This window comes from Epinephelus lanceolatus, chromosome 1, assembly GCF_041903045.1.
Source record: "Epinephelus lanceolatus isolate andai-2023 chromosome 1, ASM4190304v1, whole genome shotgun sequence".
In the NCBI taxonomy this organism is placed as follows: domain Eukaryota; kingdom Metazoa; phylum Chordata; class Actinopteri; order Perciformes; family Serranidae; genus Epinephelus; species Epinephelus lanceolatus.
In genome coordinates this window covers 34,220,380-34,235,209 of record NC_135734.1, presented here as the reverse complement: position 1 = coordinate 34,235,209, position 14,830 = coordinate 34,220,380, and the positions used below count along the sequence as shown (strand labels likewise).

General features: G+C 40.9%; 1 protein-coding gene across 1 annotated transcript in view; it reads left to right on the top strand.

Moving 5' to 3' along the window:
- The window catches only part of ppp1r16b (protein phosphatase 1, regulatory subunit 16B), a 154,799-nt gene extending 151,954 nt beyond the window's left edge, over positions 1-2,845 (top strand). Inside the window, exon 11 of the mRNA XM_033625578.2 lies at positions 1,373-2,845. Within this exon, the coding sequence (XP_033481469.1) occupies positions 1,373-1,846 (474 nt within the window). The 3' untranslated portion in view covers positions 1,847-2,845. The remainder of the gene's footprint in view (positions 1-1,372) is intronic.
- The last annotated feature ends 11,985 nt before the right edge of the window (positions 2,846-14,830 follow it).

Below are 14,830 nucleotides of genomic sequence, written 5' to 3'. Positions count from 1 at the left end.
GCCCTCCATCAACAGTCGACCCAACAGATAAAAATGTCACACCATATTTGGGTGCCACAGTTGCTTTTCCAACACTGGGAAAATAACTGTCTTCCTCTAATTACTAAAGTTGTCACAATTCTCTAAGCCAGGACTTTATTAGCACTGAAGGACATGCCATTGTTAGACTAGTGCATCTTGATTTAAACTCTTCTTTAAAAGATAGGTTGCATGATATCAGGTGTGATATAACTGCCATATTTTTTTTAAATGTACCACACTAAGGCCATATGGTCAAATTTATGTCATTTATTTAAAATATAATAGTAACTGATTTTACCGCTTACTTGGGAACAAAAAGAAGAGCCACTAGATGGCAGGAGGGTACTTTACAACGTCACCTTGAGTTTTTCACCTGCAAAAGTCTTTCACTTTACTACTGTAGCCTAGAAACATAACTCATGGGAAAGGCAAAATGTTGCCACACCACTGACTTCAGGGAAGCTGGAGTATTTTTTAGTTCTGTTGTGTGTCTGACCTCAGCTTGCCATTGTGCCCGCAAAAGTGCAGCTGAAAGTAAGCTATGCCAGTGGTTCCCAACTGGTGGGTTGCAGTCCAAAAGTGGGTTGCGGGTCCATTCTGAATGGGCCGCAAGTGACTCACGAACATGTCAAGTTTGTAAAAAACACACTTTATTTTGATACACAATCAATTTCCAGCACAGAGCTTTAATTTGTTAAGTAACTAATGGACAGCTATGGCAACATGGCCAAACTCAAGTATGACACTGAATGTATTGAACCAGGTGCACCCTGTACTAAGGACGAAGGCGAAATCTGGATCCCATGGCTGGACCAGTTGGGAACCGGTGAGCTAAACTGTGTGGGATGCCTGTAAATGGTAGTGGTGTGATTCTGCCCTGATCTCAGTGATTGGAATTGAAAGCTTCAATCGATTTTTGATTTTGAGTGAATCGTTACACTCCTACTAATGATGCAATCACTATTATAAGCACTATTGTGCGTCCACACACTGACTGCAACAAACTGAGGCACGTTATCCTCAAAAGGTTAAAAGGCTTTAAGAGAAATGTAAGAATGATGATCTGAAATGGTTGTACATTGATGCAGGTTGCAGAAAAATGCACCATAAAATTAATTTCAACCTTTTGTCAAGCAGAAAGCCGTGGTTCAACAACTTCAGAGGGGAGACTGTATTTATAGGAGCAAATAAATTGGCTTTACATCTCATTTCATTTGAGCTTGATAGGATAGCTTGGGCACCAGATCAAAGATATCTGATCTCCCCCACACAGAGTCAGGCTGCATGCACTTAATCATCTAAAAGAGAAGCCTTATAGAGGGATTAAACTAATCTTATTGATGTCCCACAGGTCAAGCCAGTCGTAGCTGTGGAGCTGCCAGAGAAGCCCAAGCTGCCCACCATCCTCAAAGATGGCAACAACAAACAGAACGGCCTCATCTCCACGACGACGTCCACGCCGCCACAACCGCCCTCAAATGGCAACACATCATCATCTGATAAGGGCGGGATCGTCACCACTCAGCCTACTCAGGAGGAAGCCTGGCCGAGAGAGCGTGCTCAGACCCTGTCTGAGCTCAAGAAACAGAGAGCTGCCGCCAAATTGTTGAATCACCCCTTGTTCAACGGTCACCTAGGCAACGGCTCCACAGACTCCTTCACTGATGCCAGAAACAACTCCGAGGACCCCCGCATGCCACTGGTCTCCTCCAATGGCAACGCGGTTTACTACACGCCAGCCAGCGGCGACCCACCCCTCCTCAAACTGAAACAGCCAATAGAGGAAGAGCAGCCGAAGGTGCGAACCTGCTGCTGTGTGTCGTAGCACCCTGGTCACGTCACTGTTGACGGAACAGGAAGTCTTTGCACAGAGAAGCAAGGAGTGTGCTGTAGGAGGAGAGGAAGGAAGGAAAGAGGGAGTGTTCCTGTCTTTTATCATCCTGTTCCTCCCCTCCTTTAAACTTCTCCCAGAGCAGACGGCTGGGCTGATGAAGGTTTGGAAACTTGTACCACCCTGCCATGTGACTCCTGCTACAACAGGAGACATCTTCCCCAAACGCAGGCATGTTTCAAGTGTGAGCAGTGCCACCTTTTTTCCTCCAGGCATCACTTGGATTAAAATTCCTTTTCAAATATGGAGTCTCTCAACATGACAAAAGGAAAGAAAGAGTGCAAGAAGCTGTTCTCTTGTCCTGCTGTCCCCCTGCACCTTTAGGAATCAATGTGGGGACAGATTTTTTTTAAGCTTTTCACCTGGAACAAGTCAAAAATCATGAGTCCGGAAAGTAGAGAAGATCTCAAGGTACAAGGTGCATGTTCTGCCCTCAGAGATAAAGATGGAGTTTTTTTCTACTATACATACGGATGGATATCATGTAATTAAACGTTTTCTTCAGGACAAACTCGAACTGTCGTCAGCCACATTGTACTGCTTTTTTGGCACATTCTCGTCAGAATATCATCACAGAACGATCCAGATGTATCGCATTACATCATGTTGTACTACAGCATATCAAAAACGTAGCAACGAGAGATCCGTGATGTCTCTCTTATCTGTCATGTTAAAATGCTACCTGCATACGTAAAGGGAAGGAATGCCATAAAACAGTGTTAAAACATTCAGGAAGTGTACTTCTACAGCGAGAGGTAACAGGAACGAGTATAGTGCTGCACTAGTGTTTGAAACTGTCACTGTATTTTGTCAGCTAAGCTTCACCTCACCGTCCTCTCATATCGAACCCGAACTGACAGATCACGCTCTGTTTTATGCATAACACACTTTGTGCTCTCTCGTTTAGATAATTTAAGCAAACATGGTTGAAAATAACTGTACATTTCTTTATTTATAAAATAATGTTGTGTAAAAAAAAAGAAAAAAAAAAGAAGCATATTATGGTTCCTAAAGTTGAGTGTATTTATTATTTGGATGGTGTGTGGAGAGAGTGAATGCAATACAAGATGAGCTGGTGTCGTCCAGCGGAGCACCTTCTGATGTGGAAAATCAAATGTTCAACTGATCAAAGTGAAGTAAGGCTTACTGTCTGCTATATGTACATGTTATTAGACTCACACAAACGAGCCATTCTGTCGGGATGGATTTAATATTGGTGTCACTACAAATAACAGTGTTATTTGTTTGTTGTTTTTGTTGTTTTTTTCTGGTGGCCATTGTGTGGCTTTATCCTCTCCCAGTCACTGTACTTGTTTCATTAACAGAAATGATAAATGTTATGTAATGAATTACTGTAAGTATAGTATGAGTTTTCTGAAGTTACACATGGAATTGTATGCTTGCCTCAGTTTTTTTTTAAAGAAAAACATTATGGATTTGGTATGTAGCAAAGCCCACACCGTCACGTCAGGTGTCTCTGAATGCATCATGGTTTCAACTTAAAAAATATGAGCAAATACTAGAAGTAGCTTCTCTGATAAATTAAAGGAATAGTTTGACATTTTGGGAAATATGCCTTCTTGCCAAAGGTTGGATGAGAAGATCTGTATGCTAATGTAGCTGGAGCCAGCAGCTGGTTAGCCTAGCTTAGCATAAAAACTGCAAAAAGAAGAGAACAGCTAGCCTAGCTCGGCCCAAAGCTGTTTATTTATTTACCAAGTACCTGGATACAGTAACTACCAGTCCAGAACATAACCAATATTTCCATATTTTGTACATATTAAACAAACAGTGTGAATATAGCTTTTTTCAAAGCAGATATTGTGACTCATCATAGCAGGAAAAGCACAAGTGGAACTACTAAAATTAACCATGGCTCTGTTCCATAAAGTGCTCATAAAGGAAACTTTGCTATTTTTGATCCTGGACTTTTTTTCATGTTTTAGTGACTAATGGAGACAACTGCTTTTGAAATTGGTCCAATTTTGAGAGAGGCCGTGACAACCACAGCAGTGAAACAGGCTGCAATCCCCACAACCAAATGTGCAACGTCATTTTAAGTCCAATAGAAGTGCTTGTTTTTGTCACTGACAGGCTCAGATTGTTATTATGTGTCTGACAACATTATGGACACGACCAAGTCACGCTCAAGGAGAAGTGTCATTCTAAAATGTTGTGACAGGTGACTTGTCGGAGGAAAAGCAATGTTGGAATAGTTAATGAGAGCTGGAGAGAAGAGTGCCTGGAAGAGTTTGTTGTGTTCGAGTACAGAAAGTGTGGCTTAGTGTCATCTAAAAGATTGTCAGTGTCATGGCTGAGTATTTAGCTGATTTAGACAATGTGGAAAAGTCCACTAGATTTCTAAACAAGATGTCTCCCTGAGCAAGACTTGGTTACACACATTAACAGACGGACTGGATCGGCGATAGGCAAAGAAAAATGTTTCATTTCTCTGTAGGGTGTTTTCCATCATATTGTCAGACATTTATAACAACCATCAGAGCCTGTCAGTGATAAAAACAAGCACTTTAAGCGGACATAAATATAATGCTATACAATGTACGTAATGTTCATTCATTGTGCAGAATAAGAAAAATGCTGACCGATTCTGATGTGCTGAAATATCGTGCATCTCTAGTAAACTGACAGTGCGCAACTTCCATAGAGATCACATTGCAGCCTATTTTACCGCTGTGGCTATAGCACTGTCTCAACACTGGATCAGTTTCAAAACAATGTTGTATTCATTATTTAGATAGACACAAAAACATGGGAAAATAGGGTCTAGGTTTAAGACTAGGGAAGTTTCCCTTTAAGAAGCCTTTGCAGTGAGCCAACTTGTACAAGACCAAAATGTCTGCTGTCAGAAAGTGAGTGTAAAAGGGGCTTGTGGACAGATTTTGTAAAGTTACTTATTTATTATTTCTCACAGAGCCACGCTAGCTCTTTCCCGTTTTCAGTTTTTGTGCTAAGCTAACCGGCTGCTGGCTGTAGCTTTATAATTCACAGATATAAGAGTGTTATCAGTCTCATCTAACTCTTAGCAAGAAGGCAAATAAGAAAACAAAATGTTTAACTCTATCAGCTCCACTTATCTCGCTGTGAGTGCCAAAGAGTCTTCCATGATCTAAAAACAACTTTTAGGGACATTTGAAAACTTCTGGGGGGCGAAGGCTGTCTTTGCCGTTTGTTTCTGCAGGCGAACCCCTTAAACTGATTACCCACAATGCCACTACCACTTTATCCCCACCACATCAACTGTACAGTGTCAAATATTTGTACAGATGCGTTTGTAAATATGTTTGTATTAGTATCCCCTTCTCTGTTCCCATGAACTGCATTTACATGTCTGTGTTGTTACTGTTAAAGAACAAATAGGAAATACAATAACCCACATTATGAACAGTGTTAGCAGACATCTGGTTGTCAAGGGGAAACTGTGAGTCTGTGTAGACCCCTTCGGTAGGCCAGCAGTCTAAAATGTATCTGGTAAAGTGGAGTGCACCCAGGTGTCATCATCATTCTCAGTATTTTCTCTCTGCTGTCGCTGTGACCAGTTTTTTTTTCTGTGAAATTTTCTGCATTTTCATAGGAAGCAGATTGTTTTTCAGCTCAGTTTGAGGAAGTACAAATTAAGTCACCGTCAAAGAGACTGCTATATCCCCTGTTTTTGGTTCCTCCTTTTTGTGTTTTTTTTTTGTTGTTTTTTTCAAGTGTCCAAGGCAGTGACGTCATCCTGTTATGATTCAGCTGAAATTCATTGAAGTTCACATTTATCTGAGCTGCTGCAATCAATTCCATTTAAATGTCAGTTATGCTTCCTTAATTATGAAATTCCACATCGCATTTAATTTGAGTTTTGAACCACGACCTGGTCAGTATTAGCCAGAAAGGGACAGTCGGCTGTGTGTCCTCATGGTATATAAATCAAACCTTGTGTTTGTCTGCAAGCCTTGTTGTCTATAATGATAAGATTATGAAGACAAAAAACTACTGATTTTGTAATTACTGGAATATATTGATGGTTGCATTAACATATTTTGAATAAATTGTATATTTTGAGAATTTTATATGGTCTCTTCTGAATCAGTGAAGCTCTTTTTTGTCATCAGGTACAATGGATTTCTTCTTCTTCTGTAATACAGATGTGCCCTACAGGTCAAAAAATGCTGAATAGCTCGATCAATAATAAAACAAGACATTCGAAGGCATCACTAAGCATTTTGTGGATAAGGAAAATAATCAGTAGATTAAGCGATAATGAAAATAATAATTAGCTGTAGGCTAGCTCTGGCAGTATGTATAGTTGTCAGCCTCAAAAGTTGATGCCTATTCGGATGTTGAGGAAAGCAAACACTGCGTTACACATTGCACAGTTCCTCGTTTTACTGTCAGCACATACTAGGGCTTTACCTGACTCAGATTTATGTCAGTCAAATCAGATTTAGCTGTTTACTACGAATATTCAACTGTTTGTTCCTGTTTTTCTAGATCAAGTTCGAGAGTTTGAACTAGCCAAGTTAGCCCTCCAAGCTAATGGATGCTAACTATGCTAACGAAAGATCTGAAATGTGCGCCAACATCCGTGTCTTCGACTTTAAGAGGGCAGCCCTTGGTACGTACTGCAGCTGCCCTCACCAATTATGCTGCCCTCACATTTATCTCGCAGTCTGTAGCATGAAATTTTAAGTAAAAAGAAAAGGTGTGCGATTTGAAATGCAGCAGTTGTAATTTAACGTTACCTTGTAGATACAACAAAATACAGTTCACCGAAGTTCCCAGAGACGGAGGTCACCCTGGAGAGCTCTGCTGCTTTTACTTAATATATGTAGTATTTAGCTGGGGATCCTGACATGAAGTATCATATTCACGACAGTAAAATTACAAATGCATTTCTCTGTCAGTTACTTTCCAAGTTATGTCTCTTTGTTGTTGGTAATCTTAGTGATTATTTTCTTCACTTCAACAATCTATTCTTATTATTCCTATCTGACTGGTCATTAGTCACTTGAATGTGCTGTCATTGGTCACTGCAGCTTCTGTCAGCTGTCAGTGAGCTGTCATCTGTCTGCAACTTAGAGGCCGTTTACACGTTGCCGGCTATTTTCATAAACGGACATTTAACCGTCTCCGTTTTCAAAAAGATCTTCGTTTACACTTACCCATGTATATATACACAAGAGCATGCCAAACCTGTAGGTGGCAGTGTAACGAGAAGCTCAAGCCTTCCATGTATCCATTGTCACCATAGCAACATAGGTTGCACTTTTTACACAGGCGCAAGTTCCGGCACATACTGTGACATGGGCTGCCTATAACTCCGCTTATCTGCGTTTATCTCAGTTTACATGCAAACGCGCAACCGGAGTTTTCCAAAATCTCCACTCTGGCCGGAGTTTTTAGAAAGACTCGTTTTCAGAGGAGAAATCTCCGTTTGCGTGTAAACGAAGGGCACAAACGAAGGAAGATGTCTCCGTTTATCAAAATCACCGTGTACGTGTAAACGGCCTCTTAGTCGATAGGACGAATCTTCCTCTAAGCAGACAATTGTGAGTCAGAATTCTTGCATACTGCAAAATGCGACCACATGGGTTAGAACATCCTGGTATTTTTAGCATACTGCATTTGGCAAAGGGATGTCAGAATATACCAGTATTGTCGATAACTGTGATATTTAAAAATGAAATATTTTATATGTCAGTAATACAAATATGATAATATCGTGTAAATAACTCAGTACCTCTTAAATCATTTCCGCCTCCCTCGGTCACTGTCAGCTAATTGCCTTACACCGTTGTACAGTTGTGACACTGCCACAAAGGTGAGGGGAGAGACACGCAGAATTCCACATACAATGTATTGGGGATATACTTAGGATGCATTCACACTGGCACTATTTGGTCCACTTTAAACGAACCCTGGGCCACTGCCACAGACAGTTTGGTTCGTTTGGAGGGGTGTGAACGTTCATTCGAACTCTGGTGCGTACCAAACGAGCGAACTCTGGTCCGCTTGAAAACTGGGGGTCTCGGTTCACTTGCAAGTGAACCCTGGTGCGGTTCGCTTACAGTGGGAAATACAAATGGACTAGCCAGTGAACCAAAGAGAGGAAGTGACATAGAGGGCAAAAAGTGAAAAGTGAACTGAACCAAATGAAGGTGTGAAATTTTTCAGTATTCCCCGCCCAATTGAACCGAGTCCCCCGGACTATCCTGGTGTGAATGCGCCCTTACCCTTTTTTTGGCATAATAAATAGTATAGTTGTATGGGCTGTGAATGCAACCTATTAAAGTACTCATAGTACTCACAAGGGCCGTCCACACCAAAAACTATAACTATAACAACGTGAGCTTCCACAGTGATGAACAATAACGTTCTGTAAACAGAGGCACAGTGGCAAGCACACACAGCTGTGACACTCTTTATATTTGGATAGACTTCATTGGCTGTCAGTGTTTCCATCGTTTATCAAATTGCTCTGAAAGTGATCTCAATACTATCGTTCACCACTGTCTGCATCACTATAATTGTGGTGTTGACTCTTCCACTTGATTTAGATGCATTTTTAAAACCATATCTTATATATAGTTACCGTCCTTTGTGTGGACGGCCCTTTACTCTTGCTCAACTCTTTAAAGCACAATTGTTTTCTTCTCGTATTCAGACACCTTATTGCTGAAGTCAGATGACCATACTGTGTGCAGCTCATGTTTGCATGCCATATGAAGGTTACTAACAATTTATTTCACCCTGTTTTCTCTGCCCTACTTCTACAGCTCCTCTCTGTTCTGAAACAGGCAGAGGCTGGACTGTCCTTCACTACACAGCTGTCAGGGTCTTGGCCCGGCATCAACTGCTTCCTTCAATGATTTTCTGTGTTGTCTTTTTCTTCCCTCGTTCTCTCTCTGAACTCTCATTCACTGGCTGCGGGGTCAGCAGGGTCAATATTTCTACAGGCTGCACCCAGCAGTCCGTTTTCAGACACATAACAGTTGGGTTACGGAGACAAGTAAAGAAGACAGTTTGGAAAAGATAAAAGTATATTTTATGTTTCTAACAGTTCACTGTGAGCTACTTTTTGGGGATTTTTAAACATTTTTTCCTGCCATTTTACTTTCAGATGATCTTCTGTGACAGTTCACAAGGAAACAGCAGCCACTGTCTGCCATGGTTGCTTATTAATCCCTTTCTTCACTTTCACTGCTGTTGATTTTAAGGGAGTGACCTTTTGGCACTGACATAGCTGTCTGTGTTTATGGAGGAGCTTATCAGTATTTACAGTACATTAGGCTGCTATAAATGAGCACCTACTGGCTTACATACAAGCTCAGGGATTTGAAAAACAAACATTGACTACTTCGTCAAACAGTTACATGAGATTACGCTGCTCGATGTGTCTTCATGAGCAAACGTTAGGAGAAATGATCCTTTGGTCTGAAGCTCCCTCTGTGTATCTCTAAGGCATATAGACAGAGACGAGGACAATGGTGCTGAAAACACATGATCCGGGCTGCATTAACCTCCTCTGTGTGGCCTGGCTTTTGCTATTGTGACTGAGCTACACTGAGTCCAGGCCAGCTGGCTCAGGTCCCAGTCCTTCAGTCCTCTTCACTGAAGGACGAAGTGGATCAGTGCCAGAGAGAGCATACAGACGCATACTGACCACTCTGCTGGACACATAAATGGAGGGATGATGATGGACGGCCCTGAGGAGCAGCAGGACTGTGGACGATAAAGTGGGAAAATGAACCAATGCCAGTAGTGGCTGAGACACTGACCACCATGATGGAGGGATGAGGGGGAGGACGGAATGTTTGCACTGACAAAATAAAGACAGCATGCAAATGAAAGGGTGGATGGCGAGCCTGAAAGTAGGCCTGTGCTGGGAGGAGGCCACAACTATTGACCACCCTGCCAGCTTGTTAGAAGACGGATAGAAGAGCTGTACAAAAAGAATGGATGGATGGCTCAGTGGGTCAGAACGTCTGCTCGGTTCCCAGGATCCGTTGGACTTAACTGAGCCTCAGTGTCCTATTTGACCTGAATTTAAGATGTCTAAGTGGAGGGAGTCGATGTCTGTCTGTCCAACCGCTGATAAAAGCCTATCGACCGAGGGATTTACACTCGGAGATCGAAGTCACTTAGTCACTCTCGGGCATTAGACACCGTGTCAGTGCAAGAGCTACTGACACTAATGCTGAGTGATAAAGTTAAAATCATTATCACAATAATAATTATTATTACAGTGGTGGCGGGACTCCAGGGTCTGCAATGTCACTCGGGTCAGCGCAACTGAAATATCTCAAAGACTATTGGATGGAGAGGGGATTTATGTTTCCCCTCAAAATTAATTGGAATAACTCAGGTGATACCCTGACTTTCTCGTGCCATCATCAGGTCAAAGTTAGAACTTGTCCAGTTCTTCCATTTTTAACAAATAGTACTGCTGGATGACCTTTGTTTGTTTGTTTTTTTAGGCCAACCTGGAAGTCAGGATTGCCCCTGGTTCCCATAACAAAAAGTCCAGGGGATTTTTCCAGTCAATTCTGGATTATTGCAGAAACTGAACTCTTTCACAAACAAAATACTACTTTTATGATTTTGAATCTTAAATGCAACCACCAGAACTAAAAAGGTAACACAAAAGCTAATGTTTTATTTAGTACTTAGCCCAAAGCACCTCTGAAAGTATAGCTTCACAGAGCTGTAGGCAACTAGAGTGGTGTAAGAATGATTCCTAAAAACCCGGAAATGAGTTAGCATTTTAGCTCCCCAAGTTTCCCCATTTTCAAGTCAACAAGTTTTTTGAATGGGTTTTTGGTAACATGCTTAAAATACGATCTGTGGTTGACACAAGCTTAAGAGACTTTTATGTTTTGTTCTACGACATAAAATACATCAATTTTTAAGCTGTTAGTTGTCATAAAAAGGCAATTTCTAACAAGTGGCAAAATCAAGCCCTTTTTAGATAGGAATTGTGCAAATTTGCAGGAAAGCCCAGTCAGTCTTTTTTCAGCATTGGCAGTATAAAAACAAAATCGGGGAGGGCGGAAAATTGCCGCCTACCTACTTTTGTTTATACAGAATGTGCCTTTTTCAGGGCGATGGGGGCGTGAGCAAGTAACGAAACGTGTAGCTCAGCGTGACGTAAACAGTGACGTGGGAGGGAAGCTGTGGCTAGTCAGGCGCGGTAGTCAGACGGCGATACTCTCGTAAATCGGCCCATTCTTCACCATCCCTGTCATCTGACGGTTAATGGCCTCTTGGTTTGTGAGGGCAAGGAGGGTGCACTATTCCTTGTCTCCCCAGTTGCTCATCTTTACAGTGTCTGTCAGGTTTGTGTTTCCCTCCTGCTACTAGCTGCTCACTAATTCCTGTTATCAGCTGTTTCCTGTTTATCCACCACCAGTGGCTCGCACGTGCGGCGTCATCAACAGCTCCTTCCACAACTCTTCAACAGCCCCTCCTGCTGCGGAAGGCCACCTTGGTCTGTTTAAACTTAAATGGTTCCGCCAATATGACTACCCTACGAGGCGGAAAATTGGGCATCTCGGATCAACTTGCCTTTCCGACTCTGTGTGTATAAACGCTTGCAGCCTGCCAGCAAATCGGCCCAACATTTGTGGAAAATCTGGCAGCGTAAAAGGGTCTTCAGACTACAGGCTCTCAGGGACATTAGAATGTCACTGCACCAAACACCGCCTTTAGAGTCTCACTGTAGTAGTGATACAGATGTCATGAGACCACAGTGTAGTTCATTTATAAGCTAACGTTAGCTTAAACGTTAGCTTTTTAGTTCTGGTGATTGCATTTACACTTCAAAAATCATGAAAGTGGTGCTCAGTTATGAAGATTATCTTGCTGAACAAAACATGTAAGTATCAACTTCTGTTCATGAAAGAGCTTAGTTTCTGCAATAATCCAAAATTGACTGGAAAAATCCCCTTGGCTTTTCCATTTTGTTCTACAACTTAAATTATCACTGTAAAAACCCCAATCGTGAATTTTGAACCTTTTGTATCTGGAAAAAAAAAGGTTGCTAACAAGTGGCTAAATGGTACTACAGACAGTTATCATGTCGAACACTGCTTTACAACCTTGTTGTGGTGGCAACTTTAAAGTCATGTGACTGTAGTGTAGTTTGTTTATAGTCTAATTAGTTTTTGACATCTGGCAATTGCATTTATGCTTAAAAATCATAAATGTGGCATTACTTTATGAACATTATCTTGCTGAACAAAACATGTAAGTATCAAAAACTTTTGTTGCCACAGACTTTATTTTCTGCAATAATCCAAAACCCAAAGGGAAAATCCACTGGTTTCTTGACAAGGGAACCAGGGCAAGGCCAACTTCTGCATCAGCCTACAAGGGAACGTCATCCCTGCTGCACTTTACTCATAAAATAATAATGTCTGACGCAATGACCTGTGCTCCACTGTTATATCAGGTAAACCTCTTCACATGTGTTAAACATAAACTTAAATGACTACTTTAGTCAGTTCTTAATTGAAACATGTTGATAATCATTCATTTTAATGCATGCTACAATCATTACAACACAATTTATCTGAAACATGACAGAAAATTATTTTAGTTTGATTTTTTCATGGCAGATTTTTTTCGTCACCAAAGGGCCCGTACCCACCTATGATCATTTCCCCATGAAGGCACTGCACACTGCTACGCGGGAGGAGCTACTACAGAGGTACACGAGTTTGAGTCATGACTCACACTAACAGCATTTCAACGTCTAAAAACAGCTTGAACTTTAACCAAAGAACAGACTGTTTAGGTTCACAAACTGGCTGGTGTCAACAAACCGGATTAACTGGTTTGTTGAGTGCCTCACCAGAGCTGCAAGACTTCCTTCCTTCAACTTCAATGTCCACATATCAAGTTCAAATGAATGAATAACCGTGGGTGTGCAGATTTTTGTTAGTCCTCCTCCCGCTGGATGTCAGGCCAGCTATTCACACCACACAGTCACAAGCAGTATACTATTTGACAGTCGGCAGCGAAAACACTGATGTAAAATCATATATTGGAAATACGATTCAACATAGAACCAAAATGATTTTGATCTAGAAGGACACTCAGACAGTGCAAACCTCCACCAAATCTGCAACTGCAACTACTACATATGTCCAGATACATTTCCAAAACTATTATGTCAAAATATGGTTGTGCTGAAGCCTTATTATCTCAGCTGTAAATGTATTATGTACTTCTTAATTGATAATATTTCATATACATTTGTGAAAACCAGAAAACACTCCATTATCATGTACATATGTACAAATTTGAAATATATCGACTGAAATATGGCAGCTTGTTATTAAAAAAAAGAACTGTATGCTCATGTGGCAGACATTTTGACTCAAATTTAAATTTGCGTATAGAAAAAAACTGATTACACAAATCAACATGAATATGTTAATATTAACACACGTGATGTTACAGATGTACTGGTTATTTCATGAAACCACTGACCATGAGCACTCCATCTCTTTTCAATAGCCCAACACCCATTAATCACATTTCCATTCCGAGATGGCGAAACTTTAATGTTTTGTGATGTAAATTTTACCTTTACTTTATTTTCCTTTTGCTGACAGACAGGCAGCTAGCTGCATTTACATGTGGAGATGTGCCTACTGCCCACGTCGCCACTGGTTAGCTAGCTGAAGCGTATCAGTCATCAGTGTACGTCACTCAACACCATCACATCCGTTTAGGAAGATGTGTAATCATTATTTCAACAGCATTTCAGTGACTGTATTTCTATTTTTGTAACCACAGCACATTTTTAAATATAGTCACTGGATTTCTTTTGAAACAATGATTGTAATACTTAACATTGACTCATAAAGAACTGTCACTTTCCAACATGATTTAGCCCAGTTTTAACCTTAATGTTTCAATGTCTTCGGAACAGAAAATCATGCTTACTGAGCAGAGAAGGCTAACCTGAGACCATCCAGAAGCCACAATAGCAAAATATGCAAGATTAACTGTCTGTGAGCCCTGTCTGAATCTTTACACTAACATGGCCTTCATTAGGGTGAAAATATTTTAGTTCTGACCTGAAATATTAAAGATTTCTGTGGAATATTACAATTGTCTTTTCCATTTCTCGGATAAGGAACGAGGGCGAATGTCTCCCCCTTTCTTCTGGCTGTGGGGGTAACAGTACCACACCTGACTGGTATATGTTAATGTCAGTTTTTAACATTTACACCCAGTGATGTCCCCTACTGGCAACTTAATGTTTCATTCTTTAACAACAGGATATTTCAACCAACCACAAATATGAAGAGGAGGTTTAAAATTAACAGCTATTTTAAACCAGCCTACATGTTGATCTTGTGGCGTTGAAAGGTCAGACACTCCGTGACTGTGCTGACTGTGGACCGTTTTTTGTAGCTTCCTGCCAAACATACCCACCCTTTTCTTTATCTCACCTCCTACTCACTCTCACTGCTTTCTCTCTGCCTTTTCCTTTCTGTGTTAGTGTATTTCTAACTGTAAAGAATTGTAAATGTCACAGGAAACAGTGCCCCATTTCCATCTGTAAGCAGGTCATGTTATCACATAACACAACACAGACATATGACACTGAAATATTTAAGGAATTGCAGACACTTTTTCATACCGAGGGTTAGATCTCTGATCTTGTGCCTTCCCACAACTTCCTTTTTAAGGTGAGGTTTTGTTAACACTTCTGTCTGGTTTTGCATAGGCATGCATATTTACATGAGAAACATAAAGGCCAACATGTAAAACAACTACATACTGTACATGTACTTAAGTACTGCTCTTAAGATCAACTTTGAGGTACACTGCTTGCCTATTTCAATTTCATATTTCCTTATTCTTCTGACCCAATGATCATCTCATAAAATATGATGCAATTTT